This window comes from Oncorhynchus mykiss, chromosome 16 (assembly GCF_013265735.2).
Source record: "Oncorhynchus mykiss isolate Arlee chromosome 16, USDA_OmykA_1.1, whole genome shotgun sequence".
NCBI classification, from domain to species: domain Eukaryota; kingdom Metazoa; phylum Chordata; class Actinopteri; order Salmoniformes; family Salmonidae; genus Oncorhynchus; species Oncorhynchus mykiss.
This window is the reverse complement of record NC_048580.1, coordinates 27,128,454-27,151,691: the sequence shown is the minus strand read 5'-3', so window position 1 is coordinate 27,151,691 and position 23,238 is coordinate 27,128,454. Positions and strand designations below refer to the sequence as shown.

The 23,238-nt window shown below is 43.6% G+C and overlaps 1 protein-coding gene across 2 annotated transcripts in view; it reads left to right on the top strand.

Moving 5' to 3' along the window:
* The first annotated feature begins 252 nt into the window (after positions 1-252).
* erbb2 (erb-b2 receptor tyrosine kinase 2) overlaps positions 253-23,238 on the top strand; it is a 37,332-nt gene continuing 14,346 nt past the window's right edge. For both annotated transcript variants that reach the window (XM_021565444.2, XM_021565443.2), the window contains exons 1-14: positions 253-910; positions 14,259-14,410; positions 14,514-14,700; positions 15,026-15,166; positions 16,886-16,954; positions 17,074-17,189; positions 17,441-17,582; positions 17,869-18,003; positions 18,137-18,263; positions 18,777-18,850; positions 19,110-19,200; positions 19,914-20,116; positions 20,373-20,502; positions 22,749-22,845. In XM_021565444.2, the coding sequence (XP_021421119.2) occupies positions 838-910; positions 14,259-14,410; positions 14,514-14,700; positions 15,026-15,166; positions 16,886-16,954; positions 17,074-17,189; positions 17,441-17,582; positions 17,869-18,003; positions 18,137-18,263; positions 18,777-18,850; positions 19,110-19,200; positions 19,914-20,116; positions 20,373-20,502; positions 22,749-22,845 (1,737 nt within the window). In that variant the 5' untranslated portion in view covers positions 253-837. The remainder of the gene's footprint in view (positions 911-14,258; positions 14,411-14,513; positions 14,701-15,025; positions 15,167-16,885; positions 16,955-17,073; positions 17,190-17,440; positions 17,583-17,868; positions 18,004-18,136; positions 18,264-18,776; positions 18,851-19,109; positions 19,201-19,913; positions 20,117-20,372; positions 20,503-22,748; positions 22,846-23,238) is intronic.

Sequence of the window (23,238 nt, the reverse complement as noted above, 5' to 3'; positions counted from 1 at the left end):
ACCCCCCCCCCCCCCCCCCCCCCCCACAATCCCTTTCTGGGGAATGCAATGTTTCCACAATATAACCTGCCCTAACCTCTTTTGGTTCATGAAGGAAAGGAGATAAGGAAAGGAAATGCTTAAAGATTTTTGGAACCTGGACAATGTCATGCAGTGAAGCAAGGCACCCCTCCACACTGTTGCTATCAATAGCTAACCATATCAATCTTTCACTTTCTGAGAACCTAACATTCAGGCTTGACCGAGAACAAACCTTGTGCAAGACATGGAGCATGTGCACAGATGGACTTATGAATAGTTTTGTGCAGTTTCCTGATTAGTTATATGCATTCTGTTGGACTCTGACCCTGATATTGGTGGAGAGTGGATAGTTGGTATGAATAGAGCTTATTCTTCTTCCTCCTAATTTCGCGCTCTCGGAGAAGGGACTGAGAACAGTGGAGAATTTGAATACGACTAAATCTACGGCATAGACTTGTATAAGCAATGAATAATGATTTGAAGAACTCGAATATGTAGAATCCCAGATAATTCTTCGTCAGACCATTTTGAGTGACTTTCTGACTGAGGCGGGCCGCGGGCGACTCTATTGGGGCTGTTGGAGTCAATCGGCCCTATCTGCCACTCCCCATTCAGCCCTTCACGGGAGCGCGCCGACTGGCTGTGTCACGCAAGCCTACTACGGAGAGGCGAGCCACAGGCACGGAATTCCGAGGAGGAAGTTACTGGGATTGGAAAAACAACCTCAAAACTAGCTGCACGAATAAAGGTGTAGGGGCGCTCCTCTGTAGGAATACAAAAGTGTTGGTTACTATGGACTAGTGGTGGTCGCAATCGATGGAGGCGGCGAGAAGTTTCCTGTTTCTCCGGTTACTGCTGGTCGGACTTTCGGGCGCATTGGGCAGAGAAGGTGGGTCTCACGTTGGATCCTCTTCTCTTTAACACAGTGTCGGAATAATTCAATTAATCAAATGTGATAGGCCTATGTAAAAACCTTGGAATATTTGAAAAACATGTGAATTCTCGAAATTGTGGGGAGTTCAACTCGACCCAGAGAGCATGACTTTGTGCTCCGACAATAGACCGCATTCCTATGCGAGTCCAACCACCCCCCCTCGCACTGATTTCAATGTTGTGGCTCGAGATTTATTAGCCACTATTGATAACGACACAAACGGTTAAAATGGAAGCGCAGTAAAGAGCTGGAGTTCGCGCTTAATTTGGCAATGCTGTTACAATTTAACAGTTGTTGTGTTAAAGTGTATAGTGACACAGAGTAGTAGCATTGGAGTGAAACAAGTAGGCCTTAAGTAGCCTACGCCGCCAAGAAATATGAGAACCTGCTTAGCAACTTTGTGTGAAAATGGCACTTGTACGTATAGTTGAGAAGAGTTCACTTTTGTGGTAAACAAAATCAAAACAACAGTGATTGCATTGTATGCTCCAAGGGCTCATGACGAGGTCAATTATTCACTGCTTGCGCTAAAGAGAACATTGTCTCATAGAACAGACCACTTGTCACTCTTGAAACTGCAGCACTTCAAATATTAACCAGTGAAAACTGAAAATGGAAGAGCAAAACATTCTGCAAACACATAGGTCTACATGTAGGCGACCTCTTTCCAAAGGGCACCGTGCATTCATTCACAACAACCAAGCTATTACTGTACACTTGTATTGATGCAATTGTTGTATCTCCAACTGTTTCATATCAAATTCAGTCTTTGTAAGAAGACTAAAAAGAATCACAGATACAAACTTTCTCAATGTAGGCCTATAGCTAGCCTACATTATCTGTTGTAGCCTTTTCTTTGACATGGAGGCATAACTGACTTATTGCATTTTGCAATCTAAAGTTCAGTTGATTTAACAGCTCCCACAATTTACACCTAGTCACCAGCTGCAGACAGTGCATAATGAGATTCAAAACTGCCAGGGGACAGGATACACAATAACATTGGTCCACGACTGAATGCAATCACAAGTCTGGTCAGAATTGGTTGACTATTTGCACAAACCAATTACAAAAAAATGGTTTGTGGAGAAGTCAAAGTAGTGCCAAGCTCTATACAAAACTGAGATTGGAATTGAATCAGAAATCAATTATCTTTGAAAAAGTGGTGTGTGTTTCATTAGTTGTTTTGGTTCAAAAACATACACACACACATAGCTACTAGTCACAGGTGACGTGGTTACCAAGTACAATTGCATTGTCTGTAACAGGTCTGTACAGTTTTTGTACCAATCAGTCTCTATCTTCTTTGGAAGCGAATCATTACCACATTGGTGTTCATAGTAATGTTTTCATTGCACTCAAAGCACCACATTCGAGTCATGTAAATATATTCATATTTTCACTAAAACACCAATAGAAACCGAATCTTACTGAGCTAAAGCGGGAAGACTTATGGATACAGAAAGGACACACACACACCCTTGTTTTTGAAAGGTCGATATTCCAAAGGTCAGCTGTTGGGTTTTGATATGCAACTGTGCTCGGGTTCCTATTATACAGGTGGGAACACACTGAAACCTTTGGCTCTATGTCAATGTGCACACTCAGATTAGAGCATGTAGCTTTCTGTGTGTGTGTTGGACAGTCTTTAACTCTCACACTCCAGTGCACCCATTGATTGAAACTCATTTGGAGGTGATTCAGCCTCTCAACTTAGTATCACTCACTCTAGTTAAAACTCAATGAAGCATGATGACTCGCTAGTCTGGACACCATGCAACTTAACTGACTAATGACTAGTGTATCCTCATATCTGTAGCGTGATCCCCACATTTTCCAGCCTCAGAATACATTTTTAAAATACATTGGTAAAACTGCAGCCTGCAGGTATACTGCTAGGAGTAGTGAGCTCTGGAAGTATTAGGACAATGACACATTTTGTTGTTGTACTCTGTAGTCCAGCACTTTGGATTTGAAATGATACAATGGTAATGAGGCAGACTGTCAGCTTGAATTTGAGGGTATTTTCATCCATATCAGGTGAACAGTTTAGAAATTACAATACTTTTTGGTACATAGAATTTGGAGTATCTACACAGGCATACAGTCTCATTTATCAGCAACCATCACGCCTGTGTTCCATTGGCATATTGTTAGCTAATCTTAGGTTTATCATTTTAAAAGGCTAATTGATCATTAGAAAACCCTGTTGCAATTATGTTAACACAGCTGAAAACTGTTGTCCTGATTTAAAGAAGCAATGAAACTGGATTTCTTTAGACTGGTTGAGTATCTGGAGAATCAGCATTTGTGGGTTTGATTACCGGCTCAAAATGTCCAGAAACAAATCTCTTTCTTCTGAAATTCGTCAGTCTATTCTTGTTCTGAGAAATGAAGGCTATTCCATGTGAGAAATTGCCAAGAAACTGAAGATCTCGTACAACGCTGTGTACTACTCCCTTCACAGAACAGCGCAAACTGGCTCTAACCATAATAGAAAGAGGTGTGGGAGGCCCGGTGCACAACTGAGCAAGAGGACAAGTACATTAGTGTTTCTGGTTTGAGAAACAGACACCTCATAAGTCCTCAACTGGCAGCATCATTAAATAGTTCCCACAAACACCAGTTTCAACGTCAACAGTGAAGTGTGTTCTTTTGCCCATCTTTTTATTGGCCAGTCTGAAATATGGAATTTTCTTTGCAACTCTGCCTAGAAGGACATTTCTAAGTGACCCAAAACTTTTGAATGGTAGTGTATATACAAAGTATGTGGACATCCCTTCAAATGAGTGGATTTGGCTTTTTCAGCCATACCCATTGCTGACCGGTGTCTAAAATTGAACATTGGCAGTAGAATTGCGTTACTGAAGAGCTCCGTGACTTTCAACATGGCATCGTCATAGGATGCCCCTTTTCCAACAAGTCAGTTCGTCAAATTTCTGCCCTGCTAGACCTGCCCCGGTCAACTGTAAGTGCAGTTATTGTGAAGTAGAAACATCTAGGAGCAACAACTACTCAGCCGAGAAGTGGCATGCCACACAAGTTCACAGAACGAGATCGCCGAGTGCTGAAGCACGTAAAAATCATCTGTCCTCGGTTGTAAAACTCAATGCCTAGTTCCAAACTGCCTCTGGAGGCAACGTCAGCACAAGAACTGTTCGTCGGGAGCTTCATGAAATGAGTTTCCATGGCAAAGCTGCCACACACAAACCTAAAATCACCATGCGCAATGCCAAGTGTCGACTAGGGTGGTGTAAAGCTTGCCGCCATTGGACTCTGGAGCAGTGGAAATGCGTTCTCTGGAGTGATGAATAACGCTTCACCGTCTGGCAGTCTGACAGACAAATCTGTGTTTGGTGGATGCCAGGAGAACGCTACCTGCCCGAATGCATAGTGCCAACTGTAAAGTTTGGTGGAGGAGGAATAATGGTCTGGGGCTGTTTTTCATGGTTCAAGCTAGGCCCCTTAGTTTCAGTGAAAGGCAATCTTAATGCTACAGCATACAATGACATTCTAGTCGATTCTGTGCATTCAACTTTGTGGCAACAGTTTGGAGAAGGCCCTTTCCTGTTTCAGCATGACAATCGCCCGTGCACAAAGCAAGGTCCATATAGAAATGGTTTGTTGAAATTGGTGTGGAAGAACTTGACTGGCCTGCACAGAGCCCTAACCTCAACCCCATCAAACACCTTCGGTATGAATTGGAACGCCGACTGCGAGCCAGACCTAATCGCCCAACATCAGTTCCCGACCTCCACTAAATGCTCATATGGCTGAATGGAAGCAAGTCCCCGCAGCAATGTTCCAACATCTCTGGGAAAGCCTTCCCAGAAGAATTGAGGCTGTTATAGCAGCAAAGGGAGGACCAACTCCATATTAATGCCCATGATCTTGGAATGAGATGTTTGACGAGCAGGTGTCCATATACTTTTGGTCATGTAGTGTATGTCTCCATTGAATGTCTGGTTTGTGCGTGTGGGGATGGCCTGCGCCAGGGGAAGTGTAGCTCTGCAAATCTTAATCACACACAACCTATTATTTGGGAGGGAATACTATTTCTAGATCAGTTATTCTACACCTCACTTTCCTGAAGCTGATCCTCTCCAACGGACTCGGAAGTTGTAGTTAAAAATAGATGAATTAGGGGCAGTTAAAGGGGTGAGTCAAACCAACACCTTAACCGTTACTCTAAGAGGTCCGAACCTCTTGACTTGACACTCGCTGGATCAGGATTCAAGTCCCAGTCAATTTTTTTCTCCTATCTACACATTGGTGTCAGAAGTGCAAGGAGGCCATCTGAGAGGTGTGTACATGTGATGGACTTGGTATGGAGGAGCGAAGGATGGGGGTAGTGTAGCGACCTTAGCCCAACACCTAGCAAGCTCATCAAGAGGTTTGAGCCTCTTGGCGTGATGGTTAAGGTGTTGGCTTGACAGTCGCTGGAGCCAGGTTCGAGTCCCAGTCGGGGCTACCTCGGATTCACTACAATACACTTCTATGGTTGGTTTCAATAACTCTAACTGCCCCTAGTTGACCCATTTTCAGCTACAACTTCCGAGTTCGTTGGAGAGGAAAGTCAGCTTGAGCCAAAGTGAGATGTAGAATCGCATACCTACAAATAGTATTCCCTACCAAATAATAGGTTTTATGTGCAGAGCTACGCCTACCCTGGCTCAGGCCATCACTCCCGCCAAACATGCACAACCAGACAATGATTGATTGGAGACAGTTTGTGCCATTTTAAATAACATTTCCTAGGGTTTTATACCTACAGCAACTCTAGTGGATAATGCTGGAAATACCGGTAAAAACAAAGTGTCCCAAAAAGGGCCCAAAAAGCATGGCCTTTATTATAAGCTTAATATATATTATTTCATAACACAGCAAAAAAAAGGACACTTGAGTATTTATTTATATGCGTATGAGCATTGAAATGATTGAACATATTGGTAGCACATTACTTAAAGCCTGCAGGTATAGTTCTTTACATGTTGTTATAAGCATATATGAGCCTTTTTTATCTATTTTTTTTATTTAACCTTTATTTAACTAGGCAAGTCAATTAAGAACTAATTCTTATTTACAATGACGGCCTCCGCCGGCCAAACCCTAACCCCGACGACGCTGGGCCAATTGTGTGCCGCCCTATGGGACTCCCAATCACAGCCGGTTGTGATACAGCCTGGAATCGACCCAGGGTCTGTAGTGACGCCTCTAGCACTGAGCTGCAGTGCCTTAGACCACTGCGCCACTCGGGAGCCCCAATGTCTTTATAATGTCTTATTTTTAAAGTTTCACAAGACATTATAAGACACTCAGTCAAACATGCTTGTATGACAAGTTTGACAACGCATTATAACTGCCGGCTTAATGTTTGATTGGCCTACAGTAAAATACATCCACGTTTTACCTGTGGACAAAACTTCATCCCTGTTGATAGAGACGGAGTGAAAAAAGACAAGGATACGACTGGACTCTTGGATGGATTCTACTACAGCATTCAATTTCCGTTTTGTTTTTGAAGCAGGTGCGTTTGCTGCAACGTTTCTGTCCTAGGACCTTCCACAGGCTGCGGGCCAAAATAAAGTGAACAATCAAATGCAATAGAGCTACATTATGTGCATTGAGGTTCTCAACGCAAGGGATGTCTACAGTGAAACGTTGTACCTGCAAGAAACTATTTTTCTGATACCGGTCCTCAGATTGGTTTGGAGGAGCAATCATGCGTGTATTGTGTGTGTTGCACTCTGCCTGCCATTGTATTGACGTGTGTGTGTGTGTGAGACAAAGAGTGAATGTTCATGCGCATAGAGTACGCTCTGCACTGCAGCAACAGGTACATATCCTGTTCTTCCTGTCAGTTGAGCAATACCTGTTTGTACTTTGCAAGGGAAAGAAGGAGGAATGCTTTTGGTGGGAGTTAGAATAGAAATGTATGTTTATCCAAGGCAAGTTGCTAGGATTAGGGTTGTTGGGGAGGCAAAGCCCACCTGAAGGTGCAATCTGTAATTTAGTTTCTGTTATTGAGTGGACTATGTACAGGACTGAGTGGGAGGGTCTTTGCGGGCGGGTGTACTGATTGGCTGAAATAGAACTATGTTTGTTTTTGTGCTTTTCTTTTACTAGCTTTGATTGTTCATTTGTCATGTGGCCATCAGAGTACAAAGGGATTCCAGATTTCACCTTTAAAGGATGTCTGTTTATCTGTCGGACAATACTAAGGTTTTGAAAGGAAGATGTTGAGTATCTTGGGGTAGGAGGTGATTAGGGTTCCAGTGAAGGAGGAAGTTGAAGTGGAAGGGGCGGTACAGCAAAGGGAATTGTTTTGGTGTGTCTCGGTGGTGGCAGCTTTTCCGGGTTGAATGAACCTACACCTGCAGTAACATTGCTGGCAGCCGGGAACGTTGTTCTTGTTAGTCAGTGCACACAACGTACACAACACACACACACACACACCCTTTGCTGACTGGCAGGCTACCCGTGCAGGTTTGGTTGTGTTAGCTTTCGAAGGCTCCTGCAGTACAGGTATAGGTCACATTCAATTTACATTTAGTAGGTACTCTCCTCAAGCTGACCCAATTAGCCTGTCAGTCATGGTTAATGCTTGAAAGACATTTGGTACACTCCAACAATGACAAACCAGAAAGCAGTTGACTTGAGAGCTTATAGCGAGCAAAGGATTTCCAAGTTTTATGTTGGAAGAAAAATATTTTGATTTTAAAATGTAATCTTGAATGACTAGCAATCACATTTCATTAGAAGTTGACGGTTCCCAAAAGTATAGCTGCCAATGTTTTGAAAAGACCCTGAGACTTGAATCTTGAAGTATGCTTTACAAGAAGTAGAAGGACACATTAACTTGAAACATTTTATTAAACCTCAATGGCGTTCCATCCTCACTTTCATAAAGGCAAATGTAATCCATGAATGTATACCCAAACACTAATAATTACTCTCTCAAAGCTAACGTGCAGTTTCATTTTCAAGCAAATGTGTTTGACAATTGCATTCAACTGTCATGATAGACATGGAATAGTCCGGGGTACGTGGGCTCTGTAGTTTTCATGAGGTTCTCAATACTGACCGAACTGTTTGGTGTGTTATTTTTTTTCTTCTTTTTCCCAGAAAACTCCACCACCTGGGTGGTTACTGCAGAAAGCGTTTGGCAAATGGACGTTTCCAAGTGAAGTTGCTAGGATACGGTGTAGAGAAGCGCTATGTAGCCAGCATTAGCGATCAGGGAGCACCTCGGTGAATGTGTGTTTGTTTAAGTGTCTGTGGCATTCCTTTGTTGGGCACTGACACATGCATAACGCCAGCACTTGTGCCCGTCTGAGAAAGAAGGGAAGAGAGGGAGGGATGGATGAAGGGAAGGAGATGGTGAGGGAGATCTGAAATGAGGAGAGAGGGAGTAGATAAGGAGAGAGAGAGCTGGGGCTGGAGCAGGAGAAAGAGAGAGAGAGTGAGAGTATTTACAGTAATTGGTTGGATAGGGAAAGGAAGGGGTGGGTTTCTACTCAAGGCCAAAGTCGGACAATGAACAAAACACGTACACACACACACACACACGTGTGAGTGCGTGTGTCCATGCAAGTGGGAGTGAGTTTCGGCTCGATTTAGTGGGTCAGTAAAGAAATGAAAGCAGTTTCGGAAAAAAAATGAAACAAACTCCTCTTTAGCTCCCTACGAAATATTTTACATGACCAAGTCAGTATAACATAGGAAGTTTAAGTATAAGAAGTTTAAGTAATTTGATCTACACTGTAGAAAATCATTTGTTTCAACGTATTTTTTACAGTCGTAAAGTTGCATGGCCTTTTCATGCTCTATCAACTTTACATGTCAAGCTATCCTTACTTACACGAAATATTCTTTGACTAATAAAAGATAGTTAAGTCAACTTCAACAGTTGCCAGTTTAACCTACTATTCCTAGTTGAATCTACTTCAACTTCAGTTATATCAACTTTATCCTAACTAACACCTAATTTAATAAAACAAAGTCAAGTCAACTTTACAGTTTGTCAGTATAATGTACTATTTATAGTTGAATCAATTGAGGTTTTAGTAGAGATAACTGGCCTCCATTTGGAAAAATGACGTAATATTTTCAAATCATCTAACTTACAGTCCAGTTAAGTAGCCACCAGCCAACAGACCACTTTAACTACAATAACACGATCAGTTTCCGTTTGACTACTTTTTTTTTTACATGTGATTGTGTATCTACCTGCATTGAATGCACTAACTGACTTCGCTCTGGATTAAAGCATCTGCTAAATGAGCCAGGGTCAAAAGTAGTGCGCTATATATCGCTGAATGATGCGTCTTGTCGTAGAGATCCGGCGTTTACAGTAAGGGCGCGATAGTAATCAACTGATGTTGCAAACTTTGAACAAGAAGATGTTCTGTTTGAGCTACAGTCATGGCATTTTGTACATGATTGCATATCCTCACGTGAATCAAGTTTACCGTAAGGATCTATAAGCTCCGCCCATTCACAAGTCACAACAGGGAATCGATTTGAGCATTTCACAGTCAGTTCATTGACGTTGACTATTCTGTTACTATAGGTATAGTCGAGCGAGACTACGGTACTATATGTATAACTGTCCCTCGTCTGCCCATAAAAATAAATCATGTTTTATATCAATGCATCTCCCATTCAAGCAGTGGAGTCTCTGACATCCCATCCATTGTGAGCTATCATAGTTTTGATTTCCAGTGAGGGGAAAAAATACTTAATTGTTTTTTTCTCTCTCTCTCTCTCATCAATCCATGCAACATATGTTTGGATAACGACCTGTTTACTGTTGCCTTGTATAGCATCTAGCATCTCCCACAGTCACACACAGTCTTTAGATGAACAAACATTTCCCTTTTTGCAGCTAGGGCTGTGGCGGTCATAACATTTTGTCAGCCGGTGACTGTCAACCATTTTTAAAAAGTCTAATAAATCTATTATAATATAGCCTACACCATCACAATAAATACATTATTTATTTTAGACAGGTCTAAAGAAGCATGATATGAAGAAAATGTAGTTTATTTGAGAAGAACAGAATAGCATACTCTGTGTTGTCCTTATGTTAGGCCCTGATCTCACTATGCCATATGGCTGTGGGCTACACTAGTTCATTTAGCAGACAAGATTTGCTTAGAGTTCCGTAGCATCATTTTATAGTATGAAGAATACAATTGAACGTAGCTGAATAAAAGCGAAAGGATATTTTCTCCTAAATGTTTCATTTTAATACATTCTCGGGCTGCATGATGCGATTTAATGATGATTTGAAAAAAGTCGCACGAAAGGCATGAGCTCTGCTTAGTTTTTTTTTGCGCAGCCTGTTTCCCGGCTGCATCCCCTTTGTGTGGCCATAATCCCCCTAAAAAAAAACATGCCTTTTGCGGCCAGTAGCCATCATGCCCTTGGGCTGAATATAATAATTATAATTCCCTTCTCCCTGCTGCGTGCCGAAGGGCCTCTCACTCACATGGATCTCAGTCACGTGATCAGGTCTTTCTCACATGCTACAAGTGAAGACAGACATATCTGGGACGCAACTGCGCTTCCTTATCCAATTCCAAGGCGCATATTGACAGTATTGGAAGAACTGTCCACATTTCCTTTTCGTCAGCCAACAAGATGAGTAGGCCAAACGAACAGCAAAAAGCACTAGCCTATGTCAATCTACTCCTCCCCCATAGTACAAAAGTTTATCTATTCTGGGCGAGAAATAAATATTCCAAAGAAAGTCCGGGACAGTTGTGGGGATGCAATAGATCCCAAATTAATGCAATGAGCCTGACGCAACAGATGAAAACGTTTACCTTAAAATGTTGATAAACTATTAGGCTATTTCTTCACATTATAAACACAGCAATGCGCACACGGAAGTAGGCTATAAGCACAAATGTTCCATTAGCAGGAAAACACCATTCTCAAAAGTGACCACTAATGCGATTATGCATGTAATGCATTTTTATGGCGAAAATGATCTTCCCCAGTCTTGAAACTCACGTGCTGCGTACGTATGCCAGTTAGGCTCTACAACCATTGTAAAGCGGATTAATGTGCTTCATTTTAAGAAGTTATTTGGCCACTAGTTGTGATCCCTATAGGCTAGGCTACATGAGGTGTGTGTGACTATGATTTTGAAGAAGTTGCACAAAAGTTGCCTTAAGCTGGGCATCATTCACAAGTGATCGGCTGTACTTGTCACCCATCAGACTGTTCTTGATTTAATCTTGTTTTTACAAACACTAAATAATATATGTGTGAAATTGATTTTGATTTAGAATGGATCATTATCATGCACCTGTCTCGAAACAGGAGCAGCGGGGAAAAAATACATGTCATCTATGCACATAAATAGAGACTGGAGGACGCTTTTCTCGTGGTTCATTTTCATGTCAGTCAGGTAGGGTATACTCCTGTTGTAAAGATAAGCAATGTGCGTAATATTAGGAAGGTTGAGAAATAAATATAGTAGGACTAGCCTATAGAAAGCTGTTGGGATCCTCCTTTTTTTTAATAGAGGCCATCACTCTGTTTTCTCACGCAATTGCGTAGCCTATAGAAGTGTTGCGGAACATGAGCTCATGGGCTCTGTTGAAGTGTTTGATTAGATTTTTGATTACATTTGCCTTGATGTCAGAGTGATTAGAGGGACAATAGAGTGCGGAGTACCAGGTAGTTAGCAAGTTTGGTAGGCTACTAATGACCATCAGCAGCATCAGAGCTTGGTCACATGGAATTTGACTGCCATCATGACTCATGACTGGCGGTAATACGGTCACCGTAATAGCCCTAGGTGCAGCTGATATGTAGGTCACTGTGAGAACACTGGGCTGCGTTTAGAACACACTACACGTCACATAGCATGTGATAAGAGTTCGTACACGATACAGTACTACAGGCGTGATAACGACTCGTATCTCTTTGGCTGCGTCCCACTACATTGCCTATATAGTGCACTACTTTTTACCAGAGCCCTATGGGCATCTTCTCTGACATCTTCAACCTGTCCCAGGCTGTAGTCCCACATGCTTTAAGGAGACCACTATCGTGCCAGTGCCCAAGAAAAAACAAGGTGACATGCCAAAAGACTATCGCCCCATCGCGCTCACCTCCGTCATCATGAAGTGCTTTGAGAGCTTGGTCGTGGCCCACGTCAGCATGCCAGGCACACTGGACCCACTCCAATTTATTTCCTTCCCGCTCCAACAGATCCACGGAATATACAATTTCCATCACTGTACACACGGCCTCAACCCATTTGTAAAAAAGGAACCCCTATGTGAGAATGCTGTTCATTGATTTCAGTTTGGTCTGGACACCACTCTCTGCTACTGGATCCTGGACTTCCTGATGGGTAAACCACAGGCTGTGAGGACTGGCAACAACACCTCCTCCATTCTGACTCTTAACACAGGGGCCCCCCTGGGGTGTTTTCTCAGTCCTCTGCTGTACTCCCTGTTCACACACGACTGCGTGGCTTTGCACAACACCAACTCTTATCATCAAGTTAGCTGACAACACCACGGTTGTAGGACTGATAACCAACAATGATGAGTCAGCCTATATGGGAGGAGGTAAGTGAACGGCCATTGTGGTGTCACGACAACAACCATGTCAGCAAAACAAAGGACTTGATTGTTGACCTCAGAAAGCAGAGGAGGGAACATGCCCCAATCCACATAAACGGGACTGCTGTAGAGAGTTTGAAGTTCTTCGTCGTTCACATCGAGGACTTGTCATGGACCACCAGCACCACCACTCTTGTCAAGAGGGCGCAACAGCGTCTCTACTTTCTAAAGCGGCTGAAGAAATTTGGCATGCCGCCCCGTATCCTCTCAAAATACTACCGCTGCACCATCGAGAGCGTCCTGACTCGTTGCATCATAACATGGTACGGGAATTGCTCTTTCCACAACCGCAAAGGCCCTCCAGCGGGAGTTGAAGACGGCCCAGTATATCACTAGGACCATGCGCTCACCCGTCCAGGATATCTACTCAAAACGGTACCTGGGGAAGGCACGCAGCATCATCGAGGACCCCACACAGCCCAGCCACAAGCTGTTCTCTCCGTTACAGTCGGGCATGAGGTCTGATACCAACAGGCTCAGAGACCGTTTCTATCCACAAGCCATCAGACTGCTGAACACTTGAACAGGTCTGACCAACTGCTCTGATTCTCTGCACCTTAGCGCACACACACACATGCACACACATATATATATATATATATATATATATATATATATATATATATATATATATATATTAAAGCTACACACACACACATCACAACTTCTGCTACCAGACTCTTACTATACTGCTTAATTTATACACTTGACCCCATCCCCCCTTCGACAATACACAAGTAAATATTAAATTGTGCCTTCCTGTATTACACTTAAGCTAAAATATTTATTATATTCTACTGACATTTACTTGTTCATATTCATGTCTTTGATTATTTCTTATTGTTTGCATTGTTGAGAACGAATCAGCAAGTAAGCATTTAGCATTTATACCATGAGTATCCCGTACCTACAACTAATAAAAACTTGAATCTTTAAACTTGATGGGCCCTGGTCAAAAGCAGTGCACTATGTAAGGAAAGGGGTGCCATTTGAGACAAAGCCACGCACTTTGGAGACCCTTGGCAGAGGCTCAGCCATTGGCCAAATCATCATCTTCTCTCTCTCTGCATTTCCTGTTTCCCTGTATCCTGTGTCACCCAGTGTCCAGCTTGCTGTCTCCAAAACGAGGGAAAGTGATAGCCCTGGAGGAGGGAGAGAGGGGGTGGAATTGAACTTCTGGAAGGAGGGTTGACATGAGTGTTATGGGAGTCTTCCAGGGATCTGGGGAGGAAGTCATGTGTGTGTGTGGAAGACTAGGCTCTTCTTTCTTTCCTGTCTTTAGGAAGAAATTATGTCAATGTGCACACTATACAGACAATATGCATATGACTGTATTCATCATGCCATAGTAGAGGGAGGAAAAAACCTATAGTGAATCTTAAAGTGAAAAAAGACATGTACTACATGGTGTACTGTATATTGTCAGTTGTTGATACACCTGCAGTGTATGTGACAATAAAACGCCTCCATTTGTTTTCTGCACATGCAACAGAAATGGCACACCTGATTACCAATTTACCCAAATGCGTCATCAAAGGCGTCAAGATACGCGGAAACACTGGTTGACACAAAGCCCTGCTTCAACTCAGGATCCTGTTCTTTAAATTAAAGGTAACATGTATTAACATATCTATTTTGTGTGTGCGTGTTGTCAGTGTGCTTGGGCACAGACATGAAGCTGGCCCTGCCCTCCAGTCTGGAGAACCACTATGAGACCCTGCGGCTGCTCTACACTGACTGCCAGGTGGTGCACGGCAACCTAGAGATCACACATCTTCGGGGCAAGCCGGACCTCTCCTTCCTACAGGTATGTTTTCTTTGCCTGATTTTTCTTCTTCTTCTCCCTCACCTGTTATCAATGCTAACATCCCTCCCTTCCCCCCCTTCCTTCCCTCCCTCCCCCTCTCCAGGGTATCGTGGAGGTGCAGGGCTACGTCTTGATTGCCCGTGTGTCTGTGAGTGTGGTGCCGCTGGACAACCTGCGCATCATCCGGGGAAGCCAGCTGTACAACTCCAGCTATGCTCTGGCTGTCCTGGATAACACCCTCCCTCAAGAAGGGGTGGGCCTGAGGGTGCTCCGCCTCCGCAGTCTCACAGGTGAGGGAGGGGCCAGAGAGTGAGAGGGAAGTCTTTTTGGAATACAGGAGGGATGTAATCGTAATTGAATGAAGGGATGGATTGGATACTTATCGGCCCCTTTTTTAATTCTTTAAAAGTGCATCTTTCCTTCTTTGTCGTAACAACTAATTAGACATGATTGAACAGGTGAATGCAAGGGCTTTACCACATGGCTTTTTCCTGTCCAGTCATTTCTCATCAGTGATTACTTCAAGGAATGTAATCTCTTGTTAGGTTTTTTTTGTCAGTTCCTCTGTGAACATTTTGAACTGACCCTTCTCTCCCTGTCATGTTAACCCCATAGAGATCCTGCTGGGTGGAGTGCATATTTGGGGAAACCACCAGCTCTGTTTCCCAGACCCCCAGCACATGGAGTGGAGGGACACACTGGATGAAAAGAACACGCATGCCAAGCAGCTCCGCCTGCAGGCCCGGGCCCCCAACTGTGAGTGTTCCTGTTATGGGAGTTTACACACACACACACGTACTCTCAGACGTGTACACACACACACACAGGTAATACACACACACACACACACAGTGCCTTCGGAAGGGTATTCAGACCCCATTACTTTTCCCACATTTTGTTAGGTTACAGCCTTATTCTAAAATGTATTATTTGTTTTTTTCCCCCATATTAATCTACACAATACTCCATAATGACGAAGCAAAAAACGTTTTTTGGAAATTGTTACTAATTTATACAAAAATAAAATACATTTACATAGGTATTCAGACCCTTTACCCTTGGCAGTAATTACAGCCTCCAGTCTTCTTGGGTATGAGGCTTGGGCTTGGCACACCTGTATTTGGGGAGTTTTTCTTTGTACATCATCTCAAGCTCTGTCAGGTTGGATGGGGAGTGTTGCTGCACAGTTATTTTCAGGTCTCTCCAGAGATGTTTGATCGGGTTCAAGTCCGGGCTCTGGCCGGGCCACTCAAGGACATTCGGAGACTTGTCCCGAAGGCACTCCTGCATTGTCTTGGCTGTGTGCTTTGGGTCGTTGTCCTTTTGGAACGTGAACTCCCGCCCCCAGTCTGAGGTCCTGAGCGCTCTGGAGAAACTTTGCGCCGTTCATCTTTGCCTTGATCCTGACTAGTCTCCCAGTCCGTGCCGCTGAAAAACACCTCCACAGCATGAAGCTGCCACCAGCATGCTTCACTGTAGGGATGGTGCTGGGTTTCCTCCAGACGTGAAGCTTGGCATTGAGGCCAAGGATTTGAATCTTGGTTTCATCAGACCAGAGAATCTTGTTTCTCATGGTCTGAGAGTCTTTAGGTGCCTTTTGGCAAACTCATAGCGGCCTGTCATGTGCCTTTTACTGAGGAGGGGCTTCTGTCTGGCCGCTCTACCATAAAGGCCTGATTGGTGGAGTGCTGCAGAGATGGTTGTCCTTCTGGAAGGTTCTCGCATCTCCTCAGATGAACTCTAAAGCTCTGTCAGAGTAACCATCAGGTTCTTGGTCACCTCTCTGACCAAGGCCCTTCTACCCCAATTGCTCGGTTTGGCCAGGCGGCCAGCTCTAGGAAGAGTCTTGGTGGTTCCAAACTTATTCCATTTAAGTATGATTGAGGCCACTGTGTTCTTGGAGACCTTCAATGCTTCGACACAATCCTGTCTCGGAGCTCTACGGACAATTTCTTCGACCTCATGGCTTGGTTTTTGCTCTGACATGCACTGTCAACTGGTGGGACCTTATAGACAGGTGTGTGCCTTTCCAAATCATGTCCAATCAATTGAATTTACCGCAGGTGGACTCCAATCAAGTTGTCGAAACAGCTCAAGGATGATCAATGGAAACAGCATGCACTTGCACTCAATTTTGATTCTCATAGCAAAGTTTCTGAATACTTATGTAAATAAGGTGTTTCTTTTTTTTTTTCTTAAAACCTGTTTTCACTTTGTCATTATGGGGTATTGTGTGTAGATTGCTGAGGACTTTTTTGATATACGCCATTTTAGAATAATTCTGTAACATAACAAAATGTTGAAAAAGTCAAGGGGTCTGAATACTTTCTGAAGGCACTGTACATCCCATTTGTCAGTCAACTATGATTGAAGTGTGGTCAGTCTCTGCAACAATCTGTCTCCAGAGGTCAATGTTTGGTCAACATCGGTGACCGTCTGTCAAGGCGTTGTTGACCGTTTTGTCTTTTGTCCCAGGTCCGAAGTGCTCCCCTGCCTGTGTAAAGCGAAGCTGCTGGGGAGAGACCGAGAAAGACTGCCAGACCCGTGAGTCTGTCTCTTTCCATCATTTCTTCTCTCAATCTGTTTGTCTTTATGTCTCCATTCTGTCTATGCCCCTCTCTCTGTCTCTCACACACTTTCTCTCTTTCTCTCTCCCCTTATAGTGACCCATGTGCACTGTGCATCGGGGTGTCTGCGCTGTAAGGGACCCGATCCCAATGACTGCTGCCACATGCAGTGTGCTGCCGGCTGCACTGGGCCCAAAGACTCAGACTGCCTGGTGAGAATACTGCCATTATATACAGACAGACACACACACAGGAACTCCCTGTCTTATTTTAAATAATGTGTCTTGACTCTTGCCTCCGATGTGTACATTTTCCACTGTATTGGTTCCTACAGTTGCGCCAGGAGAAAATACGGTGGTGTGTTACATACGCATTGCGGCAATTGTTCTGCCAATACTGCAGCACAACCTAACTTTTTCATTTCCTTCGGACAAACTGCTAAAGAACTGCCTCTGTTTTACAGTCGTGCCGTCACTTCAACGACAGCGGGACGTGTAAAGACAACTGTCCGCCCCCCACCATCTACGACCCGGTCACCTTCGTGTCCAAACCCAACCCCAACAGGAAGTTCAGCTTCGGGGCCACCTGCGTCAAGACATGTCCCTGTAAGCTCGGCTTACTTTCCTGTATTTATAAATGTCCCTTTTTCTATGTCCGTCTCTGTTTCTCTCTCTGTCTCTTTAAGGAATTATATTGTCTCTCTATCCCTCCCTCTCACTTATTCCTTCTTAACACGCACTCTCTCTCTCTCTCTCAATTAATTTGAGGTCAATTCAAAAGGCTTTATTATCATGGAGAGTGTAGCGACACATACTGTACATTGCCAAAGAAAACATATAGAAACAGAAATATCTCAATTATATTTTAAAATCAACATCTCTCTTTCTATAGATAACTACCTAGCCATGGAGGTGGCCTGTACCATGGTGTGTCCTAAAGCGAACCAGGAAGTGATTATCACCCAGCCTGACGGCAAGGACACACAGACACAGAAGTGTGAGAAGTGTGAAGGGGAATGTCCAAAAGGTTTGTGTGTGTGTGTGTGTTTTTGAGTTCGTATGTGCTCATATGTTATGACGGTGGTGGTGATGGTGGCGGTGTGTGTGTTTTAACATTTGCGTGTGTGCTTATTCACCCTGACTGTATCTGTGTGTTCCAGTGTGCTATGGGCTGGGCATGGGTGATCTCCAGAGCTCCTCCTGGGTGAGCTCCTCCAACGTGGCCCAGTTCACTGGCTGCAATAAGATCTATGGCAGTCTGGCTTTCCTTCCACAGAGCTTCACAGGGTAACTGCTCTACTGTCTCTTTTCTACCTTATATCTGGCCCACTAAGAGAGGGGGATTTGTCTGTTACCAACAGCCACTAAAAACCTGGGTTCAACCTGGGCGAGGTTTTCAGTTTACTGGCAAGCTCAATCCAGCAATCGGGTCCGAGCCTCTTGCCCATTATTGTGCCATCTCCATGCAAGCCATTGTTTGCTAACACCAGAAAGACTCAGCAAGGGAGTTCTTCCTGTAAATAACTAGTATGGAAGAACTTGTCACATTCACGCTTCCTCACGGGAAGCAATCGCTTCAAACCTTTTTGGCACTAGCACGCACTGCCTCGCACGGATACGACACAATAATGGGCAAGTGGCTATTGTGTAGCAGTATTACCCTCCAGGGTGATGTCACAGCAGCTATTTTATGCCTGAAAGCTCACCTCACATTAGCTGTCACATGTTGAGTTGTTAAGGTGTTGTTCATGTCCATATTGACCACACTCATGTGTGATCTCTTGTGTTCCTTTTGTCCAGCGACCCATTGGCTAACATGACAGGTCTGACCCTTAGTGAGCTGGATGCATTTAAGAATTTGGTGGAGATCACAGGTACTGAACACACGCGTACACATGCATGTACACATTAACACACATATACACACATGCACACACACACGCACACACTCACGCATATATGCATGTGCACATAAATGGAATGCACATGCACACACACACTTACCCTCACACATGCATAAACACGCACAGCCATTTACACACACACACACACACACGCGCACACACTCGTTACTTTCTTTTGGGATAGCATTGATTCTGTATGCGTGTTTGTGTGTGTTTCTGTTCCCTACAGGATATCTGTACATTGATGCGTGGCCAGCCAACTGGACTAACCTGAGTGTGTTTGAGAACCTGAAAGTGATCCGAGGAAGGATGCTCTATAAGTAAGTCTGTTCGTCTCCGCCATGTCATTACAGTATCATGTCTGTTGTCAGTCCGCCGGCCAAGTCCGTCTGTCCACTAGTTTTGGTCTACTAATGTTTCATGAAGTCTGTCTTGTATAATAATACCTTTTTTTCTGTTTGTCTTGCCAGTCAATATTAATTATATCCATCTACCTGTCTGTCTTGCTGTCTCTTTGTCCTGCTGCCTGCCTGTCTACGTTTGTCCTCATTATATGTGTCCATGTTCTATGCATGTCTGTCTGGTCAAGGATCCCTTGAACTTTGGGTTATAAAAGCTAATGATTACCCAGCACAGCTGCCTGAGCCTGCAGGGTGATATTGTAAATATTGCAGGTTAGTGGATGGAAGTCTGTGCAATTGCTACTGGTATGGTGTTTTCTGCTTTCCCGTTTTCTGTGTTTCTGTCAAGCTATCTGCTCTTTCACTCCTCCCCTCTTTACCCTTCTTCTACCATCCTTCTAGCTCCTCTTAACCCCATTTTCTCCTCTAACATTTTTCACTCCCAAAAATAGATTTAAATGTTCTAAAAAACGTGTGTGGCGCTTGTATCGCGCTGTAACTAAACCTGCTGTTAAACTAAACTTACAGCATAGGTCACGCTGCAGAATATAACTTGACTCACAGCGCAAGTGTCTTCGCCCATACTACTAACTGAATAAATGGGCTCCCACCTCTCCTCTCTTTCCTTTTAGAGGAGTGTTCTCTCTGGGGGTCCAGTCAATACAGATCCGTTCTCTGGGTCTGCGTTCACTCAGGAGCATCAGCGGGGGTCTGGTCCTGCTCCACAACAACTCCCAGCTCTGCTACACCCAGGACCTGCCCTGGGGGACCCTGCTGCACCCCACCCAGGGGCCCCACCGAATCGTCAATGCCAACCAGGACCCCCAGGAGTGTGGTATGCATAACGCGCACACCCTTCTTGAATGAAAACAAGCAGCACGCGTGCATGCTAATAGGCACATTTTGTGGATGTCTATGTTTATGTGTATGTGTGTATGGTGGTTGTGTGTTGAGATGGAAGAAACATCAGTGTGTGTGTGTGCATTCATGTGTGAATGTTAGTATTTTCCATGTGGCACCAAAAGCTGTGTCCTTGGTGATCAGTAAAGTTTATTGAATCTAATTGAATTCTCCCTGTCCTCTCCTCCTAGTGGTGGAGGGCCGTATGTGTCATCTGCTGTGTGCTAATGGCTGCTGGGGGCCAGGGCCCAGCCAGTGTGTGGCCTGTGTGAAATTCCAGCGTGGGAAGGAATGCGTGGAGGAGTGCGACATCTATCAGGGGTGAGAGACGGTCAAACAATCTGTCATACGCACGTACACACGCGTTCTCCCGGCTCCTATGGCTGGAAAATAAGTCAAGAGTGTGTGGAGGAGTGCAATATCTATCAGGGGTGATAGACGTATGGGGTGCCGTTAGAGTTGTTACTATGTTATGAAAAAGGTGCATTTTGTGCCATGAAATGCAAACATTGCCGTCTTTTGCTTCCACAAAATGGAGATTGTCAAAAATGAATAGGGAGTACAGTATTGTCAGAGCAAATCGATACAAATGTGGAAATGACAACTGGATCAAGTGATTAAAGCATTTAGTCAATCAATTGAAAAGCTTTTATTGTTGAATCTGCCCTCTGGTTCCTTTGGTTGATCCAGACCAAAGCAGCTTGTACAGTATTACATGCTGACTACACTGGCCACGCGCGCACGTGTTGTGAACCATGAATATTAATTTGGGTGCATGTCGAAACACACATGACATATTCATGGACTTTTAGCTAGCTTGTTATGTCTAGCCAATTTGTCCTGGGAGATGAACATTGGGTTGTTATTTTACCTGAAATGCGTATGGTCCTTTTTTATTTTTTATTTTTTGCTTGATCTTTGTAGAATTTTGACCTGGAGTCATACAAACTTGTGTGTTTCTGTACTATTTATTAACGCTAGAAAATCTGGGCGTTGAGCAATCCCGTTCATGAAGCTGGTTTAGAGAAAGCCAAGAGTGTGTAAAGCTGTCATCAAGGCAAAGGGTGGCTTCTTTGAAGAATCTCAAATATAAAATACATTTTTGATTAGTTTACTATAGATACTCGTTACTTTGCTATAAGAAGAAAGGATAAGAGATTGAGAGGTTAAAAAAATTCTGTTTTATAAAGCCTAATATGAAGCAGTGAGGGGTGAATATAATAGCAGCAAAATGCAACAATCAACTGGTAGAAAAGCAGCATAGAATTCTGGTACCGCGCGCAAAAATAACTCCCGTTGTAAGGGCCGTTTTATAAATATTTTTTTTTGCTTGTATGCTCCTGAAAACCAATGAGTAGATAAGAGAGGCGGGACTTGCAGCGCATCAAGCATCTCAGATAGAACCAAGTTCTGTTTTAGCGCCTGGCTGCGCTGACACCCGTTGACGCGTACGACCAGTGTGGATGAAATGACTGAATAACATGTACGTGTCCATTTTATTTTGCAACGCTTGCGCACGCAATATTTGGGTGTCGGCTATATTTGCTGCACGAGCGTTGGCCACAATCTCCCAATAGAACGGAATGATGTTTTAAAAAAAACATACAAGCGAGACCAAGTTGTCATGCAACTCAAGAGTAAATCGAAGTCACATACCCCGAATACAAAAGGTGTAAACTTTCCCATTAAACGCTTATTAATGAGCCCTTTCCCAACAATGCAGAGTTAAAAAGAACATTTGCACAAAAATATAAATAAATGGTAACTCAAGGCTGTGTACAAGGAGTACCGGTACAAAGTCAATGTGTGTGGGTACGAGGTGATTGAGGTAATATATACATGTAGTTGGGGTAAAAGTGACAAGGCAATCCGGATAGATAAACAAGAGTAGCAGCAGCGTGTGTGAAGAGTTGAAAGTGTGTGTTTTGTTCATTAGGACACACAATGGAATATGTTAAACATTTTGCAATAGAAAAAGATAAATCCAGCCCTGGTAGTTCCTTCCTGTTTCAGTCTGTTTCATTCTGTTTGGTTTCTAATGAACACAGCCCAGCATTATGTAGCTCTGGTCAAAAGTAGGGCACTGTATAGACTGGTGGGTCATCTAGCAACAAAACGGATGCGAGTACAACTTTGGGGCAAAACAGACAGGGTTGGCTTCGTTTCAAAGGATTATTGACAACATGTGAACTATATTTTGTCTCCAAATGTTTGTTTATTGAAAACACAAAACAATTTGCCCAATATGCACTTGTCTCAAATACATCACTACAGTTGTTGGTTAGCTAGCTAGCAAATTCTTGCCATATTAGCATAAACATGAAAAAATAAGTCAAAACAAGATATGGTATCAAGAATAAGATACAACTAGCTTAAAAGAGCCACCTACGATTTAATGGTCATCTTGAGATCATCTTGATGCAGGTAGAATGTGTGGACTGTTTGGATGTGTAGATAAGGCGATGATGTTGATGATTGTGATGTTAATGATAACAGTGATAATGACTATGGCAATGGTGATGAGGACAATGTTGATGATGATGCTGATGATGATGTGTTTGGTGCAGTTCCCCGAGGGAGTTTTTCGACAACTCCGAGAGAGTCTGTGGCGCCTGTCACTCAGAGTGTCGCCCCATCAATGGCTCTGCCTCCTGCCTAGGCCCGGTAAGACGTGTGTTTTCGTATATGAGTGGGTGTTTGTGTTACGTTTGTGTGTGTGTGTAGACGATATCCCTCTGTTTGTGTGTAATTTCATTTATGAGTTTTTGTGTGTGTTTTCATATACAGTGCTGTGAAAAAGTATTTTTCCCCTTTCTAATTTTCTCTACTTTTGCATAGCTTTAACCCCGAATGTTATCAGATCTTCAACCAAAACCTAATCATAAAATCGATGACCTACGAGGAAGATTAAACTAGCAACTGGACATTAAAAACTAATATCTTATGCTTCACGGAGTCGTTTCTGAACGACGACATTATCAACACACAGCTGGCTGGTTATGTGCTGTATCGGCAGGATAGAACAGTGGCGTCTGGTAAGACAAGGGGGGTCGGACT